Below are 17,045 nucleotides of genomic sequence, written 5' to 3' on the forward strand. Positions count from 1 at the left end.
TGGCCATGACTGATGGCGCACTGCAGTCTGGAGCCTCAGTGACTCCAGACAAAACATGTTCCCTGTCACCCATCAGAAAAGATTTTGGCCACCTTGCTTGAAATTAGAGGCAAAACCACATCCTTCCCAGCTTAAGCAGGAGAGCCACTAGAGCAAAATCCTGCTTCAACTCTGGTTTGAAGGACCGAGAGAAATTAGGGCTTCAGGAGTCCTTCTGAAGCGTGCTGGCATAGCAGAGGTGGTAACTCAAGGCATTACTCCACTGACAGTAGTGAACTGTCAGTTCAGTGACAGCTGGCACTGAACTGGCAGAAGGAAATAAAGGCATAATAAAAACCAACTTGCACTGCACCCTTTTGACTAATATGTGCCTCAAGCCCTGCCAGACATTTGGGATTGCCCTTTAAAAGTGAGGAGCAGCACAGGAGCAGCAGCTCCTCCACTGCTCTTCTGCTATCCTCAGCCAGGCAAGGTAGACCTGGGACCTGAGCATTTGCACAAAAAAGACCCATTTTATGGCTCATTTATATTCTGGCAGGTTGCAAAAGCTCATGATAAAGTTATTTTGGCCCAGCCAGTTCCCATGAAGCAGCTGAGCCCTGTTATTGTTCACATACTTTTAACAAAGACAAAAGGGGTTATTTTACAAGTTACCTTTTTTCATGACACAGCCTTTGTATACTTTGTGGGCTTTCTGCTGTCCTCATGTTTAAGTTCAGAGGAGTAGTTTTTAATGTGATTAATTCCTGAAGTAATTTAGTGTTGTTCTGCCTTATCACACAGCAGCTCCCTATCTACAGATCACATTCAGAGCCATGTCAGCCCTGACTCTGGAGCAGGGTTCTGGCTAGTCTGGGCAAAGGACAACCAGAAGGCAGTAGGAAAGGGGTATTTCTGCCCATTTGAATTGTCCTTACTTTTCCTTCCCAAAAAAAAAAAAAAAAAAAAAAAAAAAAAAATCCCCCTAATACCCAAGTGAAGCCCCACCTTTTGCACGATGCCCTGAGTCAGCCTTCCCCACTTCTCTTCAGGTTCTTGTGCAGGCTTTTGGATGTTCCAGAAAGCTTGGTAGCTGATGGGTGAAAAATGATGCAACTTGTCTATTTCAGTGCTGACCACCAGTAAAGAGCAAACTGAAGTGGACAGGGACACCTCATTTTCTGTCAGCAGCTCCTGGGGATAAGGAGGGGAAGGAAAAAGACACATTTCAGTTTGGAAACACACCTGTGTTTCTAAATTGAAATCAATTCAGGATTTGTTTCTCAGGAGGTTTTTTGTTTGAGGGGTTTTTTTTGTGGTTTTGTTTTGTTTTGTTTTGTTTTGTTTTTTTAATCTGACTGAGAACAAAACCAAAATGTTAAAATGTGTTGCAAATGAGAAATTCTGGCTTAACCAGTTTTGTTGTCCAAATCTGTGACTGGAGCTGTGTTGTTGTCTGGAGCAATTACTTGTTAGCAAGGGAGTACACGAAGATGGGTTTCAGCAGTCCCAAGTTTCTTACTCAGAGAAGGTTTCTGTGGAGATCACTGGAAACACTGTCTGAGTAGGACAACAGCAATTGTGCCCCAGTGCCAATGGGAGTATTATTTTTCAGTGTAAGAGAAAAAGACTAAAATATGAAGGAGGTGTGGGAGGAATATAATGATAAGGCAACATGGGAAACCAAACTTTTTTAAAAAAAATTATATTAAATGTCCTTGCTATTTTTTTCCTGCTTACATTAGGCATCAGGCAGAAAAAGGAGCAGAAGATATTTAATCTAACTAAGTGTCTGTGCTTGTAGGTACATGGAATGGAAATACTAAAGTGGCTATCAAGACCCTGAAGCCTGGCACCATGTCTCCAGAATCCTTCTTAGAGGAAGCCCAAATCATGAAGAAGCTAAAACATGACAAATTGGTCCAACTTTATGCTGTGGTATCTGAAGAGCCTATCTATATTGTCACAGAGTACATGAGTAAAGGTGAAGCCAGAGCTGCTGTGCTTGATAATATTTTTTCTTTATTGTTTTTCCTTGGGGATGCAGAGGGAGGTGCAGCAGGATGCATGCGAGGAAGGAGAGAGGGAACAGGAAACTAGAGTCACCTCTGGCTTCAGAAGAGCTATGAGTTCCACTATGAACTGGGCCCAAAATGCACAAAGAAAATCTGTACTAGCTGGGGGAAAGAGAAGTTGGTGCAGGCTAAGTGATTCCCACTGCATCAGCATCCAAACTTCCCCTGATAAGTGATTTGCATTTTGTAGGTTTGATGATACCCCATGCTGCTTCCCAAGATCCTAGCTTTTCCTGGCATCAGAGAGTTCTTAAGACATCTTCTTTCAAGTGTTTACTTGTTGGCCTAGGATTTCTGTTTCCTTGTTTAGCCAATCCTGAACCTTGTCACTGCACCTCATTCTCAGATGACACTTCCCTTTCAGTCCACCCCATTATCACCTTAATACATGATTTGCACATATTATTCTTTCCCTCCTCTTTTTCCTTCACTTTCCCCTTCCCCCTTGTCTCTTCCTTAAGCTACTTAGCTGGTAACACTGTAGTAAAATGAGAAAAAGAAAACTTTTTGCTCCATCAGATCTCCAGCAGGGTGCTGAGAGCAGAGCAAAAAATCTGCTTGTTTTGGAAAAGCAAATGAACCAAATAGGAAACATAAGTTCTCACAGGGAAGTTTCATTGTACATTGGAGGATACACTCTGAAATTTTAAGTGCATTCTTTCAGTCTATTTGGAGTTGACTTTTATTTTCCTGGCAGGTGCTTGCCCACCTCCCTCCTCAGAGGCATCCAAGCCCTGACTAACTCACACTTTAATCATATGTCTCAGTGACTAGCATATGCTTTTTCCCTTTAAAAAGAAAGACTTTTCAAAACCCTTCTGAAGTATGGGGTTTATTTTGGCTTACTTTACTGGTTTGTACTGTAACATTTTACATCTTTGGATCTGCGCTTGAGGCAGACAATTTATCAAGGGAGAAACGCTTAATCATCTCTCTTTTTCCTTTATTTTTTAAACCAATTCTCTGACCTTATTTAAAGGAGACTGCTACACTTCTCTGTTCAGATACAAGATTAGGACAGAAGCTATACATCCTAGGCTCTTTAAGGCAAGAGGGTACTTTCTTGTTTTCCCTTGCACAGGAAAGTGATGTTCTTATAACTTTTGCTAAAGTTGCTTTCATTTCATCTCTTCTTTGTCTTCTAAAATTAATGATTCATGCTGTATTTAGTTCTGGGTTACCTAGGGGAGGAGCACCACTAATTTCTAAGGAGAAATAGCCTTTGCCAATGCTATCCCCCTTGGGCTCACCAGGCTCTGGGCTGACCTTTCCTTTGGAGCACATTGAGTTAGGATCTGACTTCTTCCATAATTTGTGTGGATTGGAACGGAGCTGCTGCTTTGCAGTTAGCTGAGGCCTTTAGAGAGCAGCAGCTATGTAGTTTTAAAGAGCACTGGAAAAGTTAGGAAAGATCAACTTTCTCAGTAATGGTCAGGAAAATTTAAAACAATCCTGTTTCCTTTCCCTGCAACTCTCATTGTACTAGTTGCACATTCTTCTGCAAGCCAACTTGAAGAGTGAAGCGAGTACAATAGGAGAACTTGGAGATATCATGGGGTTTTTTGAAACTGTCCCTTGAACTTGAAACATTGCTGTCTTTAATATTGCACATATTACTGCACCTCCATTCAGATGAGTTGTCTTCCTAACATCTCTCTATTGTGTCAACTCTGCATTCACAGGGAGTTTGCTAGATTTCTTAAAGGATGGAGAAGGAAGAGCTTTGAAGTTACCGAACTTGGTGGACATGGCAGCCCAGGTCTGTCTCCAGAGCACTGAGCACTGAGGTGTGGGTGTTTTATAGCCCATGTATGAACTGAGTTTGTTTTAAATGCATGGCTTGTCTCTCCTGCTGCTGGCAGGTGGCTGCAGGGCATGGCGTACATCGAGCGGATGAATTACATACACAGAGATCTGCGCTCTGCCAACATCCTGGTGGGCAACGGCCTAATATGCAAGATTGCTGACTTTGGATTGGCAAGACTGATTGAAGACAATGAATATACAGCCAGACAAGGTAAATGCAGCACTGAGTGTCATTCTTGTGGCAGGGAAAGAGTAGAATGTGGTTTTGAAAAGCTCTCTCTCCTGTGCTTCAGAGCTGCTTTCAGTAAATCTTCAACTCACATTAACTCTTAGTCAGAAGTTCACTGCTGAATGCATGTCATAAAGAGAATGTCTTATTTCGTTGTCTTTTCTTTGAAAACCAAAATGAAGCAAAGGTGATGAGTGAGAACACAGCTGGAAATGGCAGCAAAGACAGGATCTTCATGGTGCCATAGCAAAGAGGGTATTTTACTTACTGGTTATGAGAGTCTGAATGTGGTGATCCAGAAAGTGTATGTAGGGTATTTCTTTTGTAGTGTGCCTTCTAGTAGTTACTAACCACTATTATCACTCCTGTACTATTCTTACTTTCTTTATTTCAAACAAATCAAAGAGTTGTGCCTCTGTGCAACAGAGCTGCTTCTCTAAGCACTCTATTTTCTTTCTTTCTTTCTTTCTTTCTTTCTTTCTTTCTTTCTTTCTTTCTTTCTTTCTTTCTTTCTTTCTTTCTTTCTTTCTTTCTTTCTTTCTTTCTTTCTTTTTCTTTCTTTCTTTCTTTCTTTCTTTCTTTCTTTCTTTCTTTCTTTCTTTCTTTCTTTCTTTCTTTCTTTCTTTCTTTCTTTCTTTCTTTCTTTCTTTCTCTTTCTTTCTTTTCCTTCCTTCCTTCCTTCCTTCCTTCCTTCCTTCCTTCCTTCCTTCCTTCCTTCCTTCCTTCCTTCCTTCCTTCCTTCCTTCCTTCCTTCCTTCCTTCCTTCCTTCCTTCCTTCCTTCCTTCCTTCCTTCCTTCCTTCCTTCCTTCCTTCCTTCCTTCCTTCCTTCCTTCCTTCCTTCCTTCCTTCCTTCCTTCCTTCCTTCCTTCCTTCCTTCCTTCCTTCCTTCCTTCCTTCCTTCCTTCCTTCCTTCCTTCCACCACTTCCCTCCTTCTGCCCTGTTTCCTCCTTCTTTCCTTCCTTCCCACCACTGTTACACTATAGAAATGTGTCAAAGAGTTTTGTAGCTTTTTCTAAAAAGCATGTGTGTTCAAACTGAGCCATGTCACAGGCTCTTTTTAGTTATTCTTTACAAGTCATGCTTAGTTGTCAGATGTTTGTCCAAGCTGCAGAGCTACAGTTTTGTTCTCTTTCTGCTGGCAGTACTTTGGTCGTGCTTGCTCAATATGTGTTGGTAAACACGACTCCATCCTTTCAGTGCCAAAGCCAGGGAGGATCCCATTAAACCCTGTTGTACATCACCAAAAACTCTCTTTGTGGGTTTCCTGTTGTGAGTTTCTTCTCTTGAGCAAAGTCCCTGTTTCAGCATGGACCCTGACATTAATTCTGAGGAAACAGCTAACCTCTTTCTGTAACTTTTTCTCTAAGTGTTGACAGAAGGAGCCAGAGTTTCCAGCATGCCTTGCCCTGGCCTGGGAGCAGCAGCAGCTCTCAAGCTGTTCTCAGCCCCCTGAACTGCTGTGGGCAGTACACAGTCACAGGGGTGTGGAGCACAGGCTGCATCCACCCTGAAAGGTTCCTGCTTCACAGTCAGACAGTGAGGTCTTGAGGAACCCGTGACAGATACTAATGCAGAGCCTTAACTACTATTGATTTCAGCCTGAGGGTGGGAATTGCTTCTTGGTAGAAAAAAATAGTCTTGTGTCATTCTCTCTAGAGCAATAAGAGTGTCTGGAGAGGGAGAGGCTCTGGCAGATAGAAAGCTGCCTGCTTGCTGTTCCCCTGTGTAAAACAAGAAGAGTTTTCCCTGAACAAGGCAGGCAGATCCAGTCTGCAAAATGGCTTTGAAACAGTTGTCCTATATTATCTCTATTTCTGCCTGGTTTGCTGCCATGTTTTTTGTTACCTTTGGAAACCACCCAATGTATAGTTTTACATGACTAATTATTTGTTTTCATAGACAAATATGTGACCTACTTCTGGCCAAATCTCTTCAGGCTCCTGATCCCTAGGAAATCTATGATGACCTGTTTGCCTCCCAGTTTAAATCTCTCAGAATAGTTTTGCCCCCTTCACATGTTAAAAAAGCTGTGAAAACCTACCTGACTGATATAGAGGAGAAGTTTGGATTTTTAAATAAGAATCACTTGATTTGGGGTGGAGAAACTTTGAGAAAAGTATAACACCAGGCCTGGCAGGGAGAGGGAGCATTGTGGGTATCTCCTGTCCTTTTTTCATGGCAGAAATCACTTGTATTGAGGAAAAAGTGTCTGGGAAGGGAGAATTACTTTGGCTTTTAAAATGCATTGCTGATGATCTGGAGATCTGAGTCATGTTTGCCTGGCTGCATCTCCTTGTGCCAGTATGGAAAAGTCATCCATCCTTCCCATACTTGAGGGCAATGGACAATAATTCCTTCCCCTGACCTCCGAGTCTGGCTGAAGTCCTTCAGAGCTACAGAATTCCTTAAAAGAGAGACCCAAAGAGCTGTAACCACAGGTATCATGTAGAAAGGTTTTCCTACTTCCATTAATATTTTTTGTCCCTTTGTGATTTGCATTTTCTAGGTTTGATGATACCACATGCTGCTTCCCAAGATCCTAGCTTAGGACCCTTCCTTAAGGAGTAGGAAGGGATGCTTTTTTGACCAAGCAGCACACACTCAATTTACATTTCATTGCAATTAACCTGGCTTCCAAGCCAGGGTGAGCCCAAGACCTTTGATTTATTGCAGGAGAAAAATGGTTTCTAATGCACCAATGGATCTTTTTTTCCAACTGGAATTCAGTTCTGGCTTGTTTAGTTAAGCTTCAGTTTGAGCAATGCTTGTTGGAGACCACAGTATCAGGAGGAAATGGTTGCCTCTGCTTGTTTCCCATGACCTATTACTTCAGCCTCCAAGGGGATGCATCTGGGGACTGCTCTGTTTATCTAGCTGACTACTGCTACAGTGGGAATTTTGACACAGGAGGAAAGCTTGGCCAGCAGAGGGGAGGGGAACAGGGAGCGCTCCAGACTGGCAGCTCCTGTGGGAGAAAGGAAATGTTTTTCCTTGCAAAATCTGAAGATTAAAGTCTCTGGTCACTCTTCTCAGCAGCCATCCTTCTTTTGGCTTAAGTGTGTTAGTACAGAGCTCATTGTTGGCATGGGGAAGAGGTGGTTTTCTCCAGCTTCGCTTGATCTCCTACTCCCTTCCCCCACTGTCACTTTTGTCTCTGATTAAATATTTTGAAAGGAAACAGATGGGGATGCTTTGAGCCCCAGCAGGCTAGAGTGCAGGATTCCTGGACCTGTGTGGGTATTACTTAGACTGGTGGTAATATTTTACTGACCGGTTTATTTTCTTTTGGGTTTGAACAAAGGAGGCCTGACTGCTCCTGATTTATGAGAGGTAAATAAAAAGCAGTTCGTTGTCTGCACTGCCATTTCTCAGCAACTGTCGGGAAGAAAAGAGATGGTCATGCCACTAATGATTTAAAGTGTGTGACTAGCAGCCATACACAGCCATTAAATAATACAAAAAAGAGTTCTTGGCTTGTAATGAGCATTTGGCTCCTCTTGCTTTTAGAGGAAGTGAGTAATCAAAGGGGAAAAACATGCCTGTTTGGAGTGACACCCATTTCAAAGGCTACACTGGGGGACTGTATTGCAGCCTGTCCCATTGCTTCTTTTGGCTGTTGATGTTGCAACGTCTTCCCCACACACAGTGTCAGGCATGGGGTGTTGCTCCCTTCCATTGGTGATGATGCTTGTGTCAGCCCTGTAAGGCAAGATTTAAAACTTCTGGTATCCTACAGGACAAACTTCCCATCACCCCCAGCAAAGGATTTCCCACGAAGTTCTGCTATCCTTGCACTGATATGGTTCACAGTTATGTGGAGTTCTGGCCAAGCACATGGCATTTTTGTGGAGAGGGCCAGTGCTCCACAGAGGCACTGGGTTTGAGCTGTTACTATTAAGCAGCAGCAGCTGATACAAATTTAAAATTTTCTCAATAAATAAAAAGTGCAGAGTTGTTTTCCAGGCCATGTTTCTACTGCACACACCAGCAGCACTTGCAGTAGTGCCACTCTAGGCACACATGAAACAATAAGGATCTTTCTGATGCCTTCCAGACGAGTCAGAGCTATTTTGGGAGCTCTAGTACGTGTTTGTAAACTCACAGATCATTTTTGCTTCCTTAACACTTAGAAGTAACTCCTTCCTTCCCTGCTTAAAATCAAGTGATGCTTCTTAGTTTGATTTCCTAGAAATAGGCAGGGATTTTCCCCCCTCCCCTTCCAGGCTCTTTGCAGAGACTTGTTCACCAGCTAATCAGAGCTGGTTTGTTTGTGACTGACTGCACTGCAGGCTGGAGCATCCAGGGCTTTGTTCTCGCTCTTTACCTGCGGTTCCCTGAGCCATCCCAGGAGAGAGGGCTCCTGGTCTCAGCCAGCGGGTCCCGGGGATCCCGCTCCGCTCCTGCAGAGGCGCCTTCTGCCCTGCCCTGGGAGGGAAGGGGAAGGGCGAGGGAAAGGAAGGGAAAGGAGGGGAAAGGAATGGGGGCTGCGGGAGAGAGCCAGAGGAGTGTTCAGAGCCGCTTCCTGGGAGGGGTCCGCCTGCGGAGCCTGCTCCTCATCGCTGATGTTTGCCAGGCTCGTCATTCCACGTTCGTTCGTTCTCACAGCCCAAAAAATGTGATTGCACGGTCCCTCCCACACGGCGCTCATCATCGCCCGCCGGGGCTGACTCGTTTCCTGTTTCATGCTTGCTTCAGCACTCCGTTTTTACCTTTTACAGCTTTCCCTTTGCAGCCCCAGAAGCAATCCAATTCCACACTGCATTCCCTGATTGCTAACCCGAGCGGTCCCCGAGCTTTTGGGTCATAGAGCTTGGAGTCCTCCACTGGGTTCGGTTTTAAGGTACAAGAGGTAGCAGCTTTGTAGCATTTCCAGAAACAGGATCACTATCAAGCTGGCAGTGGCTCTGGGGCATGAATTTCAGAGGTTTCTACTTCATCAAGATTTAGATCTGAAAAGAGACCAAAGCTCTGAGGGATTTTCGCTTGCCTCAGAAGAAACCATGCTGAGAGTTGTATCTCAAGGTCACTCAATCATCCCAGCCCCCTCTGCTCCTTCTCATCACATGACCCGCTTAAAGCCAGCAAAGAATTAAAACAGGACCATGGATTGATTTTTCCCAGGGAAATCCTCCTGGGAGATAACCTGTGTGAATGCCTGGGCAGAGTCGGGCAGAGGTCCCAAGAATAGGGCTGAGCCTCACAAAAATCCTCTCAGGCTCGGAGCTGCTGCTCTAACCATAAATTGTATCAGCAGCTTTGGTTTCATGTGGTTACAAGCAGTGCAGAAAACCAAAAAAGGCTTTCCCCAGGCTGTAATGTTTTTTAAAAAAAGAGGGACAGAGATAAAAGCTGCAGATTAGTACCCCTGTTTTGGGGCAAAGACAGGTCATCCTGACCTGATGAATGCGATCTGCTGTTTGTCTCCATGCATGGGGTTACTGATGTGCTGGTTTGTAATAAAACAGGTTCCAGCAACAAGAAGAGAGAAATCCCTCCCCCACTGATGCAAAATCTGCCTTCAGAGCAGGAGATGGGCTGCCTTGTCAGCTGGGGTGATTTGTCTTATCAGATTTATTAACATGCTTGTCAGTAATACACGTTTTATCTGATGCTGTAATTTGTTTGCAGCACAAAGTCAGTTTGTTTAATAAGCTTCTGAGGCCTGGGCAGAGAGAGGCATTGGGGGTTTTAATCAGTGTGTTGGGAAGAGAGTTAAGCACAGGAACTGTGTGTCCATCAGGAACCACACACAAGCATCTGGGCAAGCAGGAGGCTTCAGGGCAGTGCTCAACACATTTGGGAATTTTTGTGCTTTCACAGCAGTGCACTGTCTCTCTGTCTCCAGTTCCAGGCATTGAATGAGGGGCAGCACCTTGGAGGATCCCTGTCAGACAAACACACACCCCCCCCACTCACACAAGCTGTGTGTGATCTCCTTATGTGAGGGCAGGGCATGTGTTGTACTTGCAGGTGACCAGCCTGGTGTGTTCCCCCTGGTCTCTGCTCTCCCTTCACTGACACCTCTGCCATACTGGACTGCAGACTCTCTTGAACCATCTAGCCTCCAACATGTGTTGCAGGGCCAGAAAACCATGAGGCAGGGCTCTGCTAGCAAGCTCTCTGCCAAGCTTGCATTTTTCTCCTCCCCATCTAGCACTCCAAATCTGTCATCTATCAGGAAATGCTGCACAAACTGCAGAACGTGATTTTTTGCATTAGTTGCTTTAGGCAGAGAGTCATCCACAGCAGGGGCAGCATAGAGAAGTAATGAATAGCTGTCCTGTCATTGGAAGATCCTCAGCACAGACCATTCATCTTTCCAGCAGTGCTCATCACACCCCAGTGAGGATGGTACTGCTCTAGCTCTCAGGAAAAGGGATGTCCTGGAATTGATCCCCCTTCTCAGGAACTTACCTTGCTTCTCATTTTCCTGTGGTTTGACAACATGCTGCATACTCATCTCCCAGTGACACACTGGCAGTAGGTTGAGGAAGAAAAAAATACTGGGGGAGTTGGCCACAAAAGAGTCTGAAGAGATTTCCTTCTCCAAAGATGAGTTGTAGGTGGTCACTACCGTTGGATATGAGTTTGAAGCAAAAGGGAATTGAGCAGATTTGGCTAAGTTTCTCAGACAAACACAGCTGATTCAAGAAAAAGAAAATTGTTGAATAAAATGTGTGCAACATGTGAACAATCAAACCCCCCCTGCATGTCCATCTCACCCAGCACCATCCAAGGTCCAAAGCTTCAGGCTCCTGGCCAGCCTGGAGCTATTCCTTCATCCAGCTGGCACAGGGTGTGTGTACTATCTGGGCTGCACGTAGGAGACAGCAGAGGAACATCGGCCCTCACATCCAGGGCTGCCTGCACAGGCCCATCTAAAGGCATGCACTGCTGGCCTGGGCAGCCTGACCACAGATACATGCAGCTTGCAGTTTTTCCAGGGATTGGCATGGGCTGCACAGCCCCAGGACCTCCTGGCAGCTGGAGCAGCCAGTTGCCAAGCCCATGTGGCTGCTGGTGCTGCTGGAGCAGGGCCAGCTTCCAGGAGAGAGGCTCAAGTGATGGCAGCTTCTGCTGCAAAGGACTCACACAGCACAAACAAGGCAAAAGGAAAAAATGAAGTTCTGCAAATTTTGAGTCTTGTAAGCTAAGGTTGGTCACACAAAGAAGTGTAAGTGAAGGAGGTTGAGACTGAGCCAAGCACCCAAATTTTAGTTCTGCCTACCTATCAACCAATGAAAATACATAAGGGACAGATTTTAAAAAGTGAACAGGCATCCAAAATCCTCCAGCACCTTTGCACATCTAGCCAGTGATGTGCTGATGCTTAACTAGTCTTAAGTTCCTGACTTCGGGCATTAGGTATCTGAAACTTTCTCTTGCATCTTTTTCATCCTTTAGCAGGACATTTTCCCTTTATTTAGCAGGACTTATTTGATCAACTGCAATACTCCCTAGGAAAAAAAATGTATTTGTACTAGAGTACTAGTCTCTCTTAGGATCATTTACATGCAGAGCAGAAAAGATTTTAGCACATCGAAGTTTTACTAAGTAAGGAGATGAGGATTACCATGTGTACTTTTTACTCTAAGTAACATCAGATTGGGGTGTGTGGCAGAAGTTACAGGACATTGAGCCTTGGATGTGATGGTGGAACAGTGCTGGCAGGGAACTCTAAACAGTGCCATAAGGTCACTCCCTGAGAGTGATTTGTCCACGTTGTTACACGTTGCTCCTCCTGAAAGCAAAGGGAGCTTTTATGAGAGGGTGATGTGAAGTCAAAGTCAGTCTGTTTCCAAATTCAAGAGTGTTTGTCACTGGGGATCAGCAATAAGCAATGCAACTCTTTTGCCTGTATGTATTAACATACTGTATTAACATGTATTAACATGTATTCCCAGGGCACCAGGGAAATGTCTGCATATTTTTTGTACATACTATGAGTTAATTATTACCACAAGACTTTTCTTTAAAGTCATACTGAAAAGATTTTTCCCAAGAAAACAGTCAGTGTTTGGAAAAGCAAATAAATCAGTGTTTAAAGGTTTGTTATCTCACTATTCTTACTGCAACTGGCTCCTGCAATCTCTGATGATGGATGAGCACATTAGAGCTGCACGTATTTAAGGCACTACAGGCTTTGCAGTTCCAGGAGCTTAAAGTATACTGTCAAGTTATAAATCACAGGCCAAAGTCGTGCCTTGACATCAAGCACTCCAAGCAACTCGAATGGCAGTATTATTTTAAAGTCCTTGTGTGTTTCTAATGAAATATTGGATTTGCTTTGAATTTTTGTTTTCACCATGTTTGTTTGTTTGTATTTTGCTCAGCTTGAGCAGGCAAACTGGGAGGTACATATCCAGTATATCTCAGTTCTGCTTCTATATAGTAACTGTATTTGATTTGCAAATATTTAAAACACTTTAGGAGAAGTAATTTCTATTATATTTGGCTTATTTGTTTTTAAAACTGGGGTGAGATTTTTTTTCATTTTATAAAATTTCAAACTTGAGTTAAAATGTCTTATTCTTCTCTTGTGATGTGGGACATGACTGACCCTTTCCCTGCTTAGTCTTTCCTGATGCCCTACACGTTCTGCCCACCTGTCCTCTCTGACTGTACTCTATGGAGCTGTTGGGTAATACTTGTCTGCAGCTCCTTCCACCTGCACATGTTGCAGAACACAAGAGTCACCTGTGACCTGGTGCTTTGGTTCTGTCTCTGTTCTGGTTAAGACTCATGTATTCTCTCTTTAGGTGCAAAATTCCCCATTAAATGGACTGCCCCAGAAGCGGCACTGTACGGAAGGTTCACAATAAAGTCAGATGTGTGGTCTTTTGGGATCCTGCTGACAGAGCTGGTAACAAAAGGGAGAGTGCCATACCCAGGTAAGAAAAATGTCCTGCTTCACCTGGGAAAAGGAGTGGGAATGGGCCATATGTTTAAGCTGCAATGTTTATTTATATTCACTGAGCTCAAAGGAGAATGGCTATAATGTTTAAATTTTGTGTATGCTTGAAAACAGTTCTGACTCAAAGCTGCTTTGCCATGGTCATGATAAAAATGACAAGGGGACAATTCAACATACTTATTTCTACTGTTTCAATTGTGCTCAATTCAATTAATATAATTTCTAGACAAGTAATGAAAGCAGTGTAAAATTATTATATTCTGGAGCAAATTACTCTCCACAGTATTGCATTTATTTTAAGATACCTACAGTTAAACTCCCACAGAGGCCTCACTCCGTTTATTCTGTCAGTCTGGTTCACTGCAAGGTTTGATGACTGTCTGAATGTCTGGTACTATCAAATCTCTTTTTCATAAACTCTTAAATTTTAATCCTTGCTTTTGAGATGGATGGAAAGGGAAGAAAATAGTTCTGTAATGTGCAGACCAGAGCTCATGGCAGGGTCACAGCAGGGCCAGATTCTCTGCATGGGGGAACTGGAGGCCCCATGGCTCTTTGTTGAAACCCTGCCAAGTGTCCAATGGATTAAGATTTGTAGGAGGGGGTGATTGGATCTGCCTATGCAGAAAGAGCTTTTTATTCTTGTTGCCCCCCTGAAGATTGTGGGCATTCAGGTGAAGAGGAAAGGGGTGACGTGAAAGCCGTGCATTACACGGAAAAGAATTTAATCCCTTCTTTTTCTCATCAGCACAGAAATTAACAGGGGATGCCCTGCATTTCAAGATGCCTCTAGCTGCATTTTTAGTCCTTTTATTAAAAAAAAAATCTAAATACTCAACAGTCTGGCTGTGTGCACTGCAGCTGATTTAATGGAAAATGCCCTAGAGCAGTTTCAGTTTTCCAATCTGTGCTGTGATCAAGCAGTCAGATCCATATATCAAATTGAGCAGGAGAAGCATCAAGGTGGAGTTCAGTTTACCCTGTGGTGTCTCACACCACTTCAGAAGACTGAACTCAGCAAAACAAATCTTCCAGACTTTTACCAGGAATTTCAAGTTTGCTAGCACCTAGCAGCCAGTAGCTGATATTTGAGGAGAGAATAATGGGGACAGGAGGGCATCTCATGATCAGCAGTGAACTTTGGCATCCTTAACAGGGAGCAGCTTAGCAAAGGTGTGGCTGTGACAACCGAATGAGGTAGCAGAAAATATAATGGCATGTTTCTGTGGAATGGATGAGTCCCTCTGCCCAGCACTTCCCCATGTGGGGTGTTGCCTCAGTCAGAGCAGCTCTGTCACCAGTCAGCACAAAAGTCTTCCTGCCAGAAGGATTCCTGGCAGTGGTGTGAGAAAGCTATGATTTCTGCAGGTTTATTGAGGGTTTAAGCAGACACTGCATGCTGTGCAAAGGTCAAAGAGAGAAAAAATATGTATAAACTTTAGTTGGTGCAGTGCTGCTCCCAGAGGGTGGGCAGTGTTCCTGACTGGGCTGGAGGAATTGTCTAGTCACTGCCAGCAGAGTGGATGCACAGGGGCTGTCACCAGCCAGGGCAGAGTTAAGGTAAAAATACCATTCCATGCAAAAACAACCATTTAAGCCCTATGTTTACTCACAAGTCTGTAGCTGAACACAGGGTTGGCCATGGCTGCAGAGGATGTCTGCACTTCATAAATGTTTCTTTCCCTCACCAAAGGAGAAAGAGTCCACAGGATGTGCATTTAAGTGCCTGCAATATATAACTTCTTGTAGGAGCCATGACAGTAATCTCAGGCATGGGCTGTGTCCTGAAATTCTGGACAGTTTTATTACGTGGCAGCTTGAGCACATCAAAGACAACCAGTGGGATCTCTCCTCTTTCAGCACCATCCTACCCCTTCATCCCTCACTACATAAAGCCCTCACATGCCAAAAGTCCTTCTGGCTCACTCTCCTCCACCTGCACTAGGAAGACACCAAGTAGCTGGAAGCAATTTTTTGTGTGTTATATTTCACTAAGTCAGCAATTTTTGGACAGTCATGTCCTGCCTTGGTTACACCCTGCCCAGGCTCTAGGCCAGGGCCATTCCTTCCCACCAGGACTCCCCTGTTGCTCATCTAGGAGATCTTAACAATTCTCATGGTCACCATCACTCCCCTCTGCCAGTTTTACATAAGGGCAGCCTGGATCTTACATTTGAGTGTCCAAAGTCTTTACAGATTTCAGTCCAGTCTCATTTCCCAGACCCTACATGGGAAAGCTTTTATAGGCTGAGGCAGCAGTGGAGGGGAATTGGGGCCTTCTCAGAAGGATCTGTCTTTGCAAGTGGATTGAAAAGAGAGCTTGGACTTCCCAAGGTGACAAAGACCTCCTGAGCTCCTTAGAAAAGGCTCTCTTTTCCCCTGACATAGAAAGGACCATCTATCTCCTGTTTCACACTGGGAAGAGGAAGGATCTTCCCAGTGAAGAACAAAGTTTTGTGAATACCTATCCCTGTCTGAGACAGGCAGTAGGGTTCAGATGAACCCACAGGGCTTTTCTTGCCATTATGGCATGGCTTGCACAAGGAGGAAAAATGGGATTTCTATCACCCTGAGAGGCAAGACTCAGCCCTCTTCACCCAAGTGGACAACCCATAGGTGAGAGAATGCAGCTGCATTCTGTTGGCGCTGCCAGTACTTTGGTACCCAAGATGTGACACTGAAAAGTGTCAGCTTTGAAACAAAGAGGGTCATGGAACTGTCTGTCTGCTGTAATATCCAGTTTCTGAAATAGTTGTGGGCATGTTGTCCTGATGTTTCTGCTTACAGCTTGTAGCAGGCTGGGAGAAGTGGAGAGAGGCCCTCAGACAAAGGGATTGCTCTCTTGCTTGACAAGCTCTTAGTGCCTGGGGAGATGATTTACAGCACACATCCCAGTCCTGGGGTGGTACCCATGCCTGCAGGACACCATACCTCGTGCCTTCCCATGTCTGGAACCAGGCATTGTTTTAAGCTTGTGTAGAAGGAGGGAGAAGCACAATGAGTAGGACAGAGGGGGAGGGCAGGCAGTTTACAGCAGGGAAACAGACTGGGTGGCACAGAATTTGGCATTCTTTGTCCTACAGATTTCAACCAGTTCCTGTCCTGATGCCCCATTTTGAAAGAGAGGCTGGTGCACTGGTGAGATGTATGAGCTGTAAAGGTTTTTGCTGGTGGAGATAAAGATCAGTCTAGAGTTCATAATAAAGCCTTGCCCCAAACTCTATAGCTCCCACAAGCAAGACCAACTTTTTGGAAGGTGTCCTCATGTTCATACTTCAACCAAGCCTGTTTCTCTATCAGTGATCATAATGGGCCACTATGATAACTGATTTATGCTTTTTTATCCTGTTCACAAGGCAACAGATTCAAATAAGCAACTTTCACACAGAGTCTCTATTTCCAGTATTACAGTGGAGAAATGAAAAATAAACTGGGCCGGAGGAGGAGCCAAGCTTAAGAAACAGTCTGCTCAGTGGACCTTTTTCAGTGTCAGTGTCTTTTCTCTTTGACAAATGCCCTTCCCTAGCAGTAGTTGGAGAATCTGTGGGTTTTTAACATGCTGCCTTTGGGATAGGGAGAAATATCAGCCATACCAAACAAGTACCAAACAAGTACCTCTGACCTTGCCCCTGGTAATTGCTGCTGCAGTTGTCACATCAAGAGCATTTTCATTTTAAGTCTAGTGTGACAGCTGTGGTGCTACTCACATTGCTGCCTCTGGCCAGGCAGGTCTCTGAGCCTGGGCTCCAAGCAGCCCTGCAGCCTCTGGGCAGCTGTATTCAGCCTCCTCATCCCTGGGGGAAGCTGGGCCACAAGTGCCAGAGAGCACTTGCTACCCAACTGCTACCCAAGCCTGGGGCCAAGTACATAACAGAGAGCCAGCATAGGTAGGTGGGTGTAACAGCATCAGGGATGGTAAATAAGAGGTTAAGAAAGAGGTGTACTCACCACATAGGATAGATAAGGTCAGGTGGGTTTATTTGTGAGCAAGGAAGCTCTGCTCACAAATGCTGTAGCTCAAGGTTGCATCTATTCATCTG

General features: G+C 44.5%; 1 protein-coding gene across 1 annotated transcript in view; it reads left to right on the forward strand.

Annotated features, from left to right (window-relative positions):
- FYN (FYN proto-oncogene, Src family tyrosine kinase) overlaps positions 1-17,045 on the forward strand; it is a 138,118-nt gene that overhangs the window by 113,114 nt on the left and 7,959 nt on the right. The window contains exons 11-15 of the mRNA XM_036379843.2: positions 1,784-1,963; positions 3,737-3,817; positions 3,859-3,863; positions 3,927-4,071; positions 12,851-12,982. Of these exons, the coding sequence (XP_036235736.1) occupies positions 1,784-1,963; positions 3,737-3,817; positions 3,859-3,863; positions 3,927-4,071; positions 12,851-12,982 (543 nt within the window). The remainder of the gene's footprint in view (positions 1-1,783; positions 1,964-3,736; positions 3,818-3,858; positions 3,864-3,926; positions 4,072-12,850; positions 12,983-17,045) is intronic.

Source organism: Molothrus ater, chromosome 3, assembly GCF_012460135.2.
Source record: "Molothrus ater isolate BHLD 08-10-18 breed brown headed cowbird chromosome 3, BPBGC_Mater_1.1, whole genome shotgun sequence".
NCBI lineage: Eukaryota > Metazoa > Chordata > Aves > Passeriformes > Icteridae > Molothrus > Molothrus ater.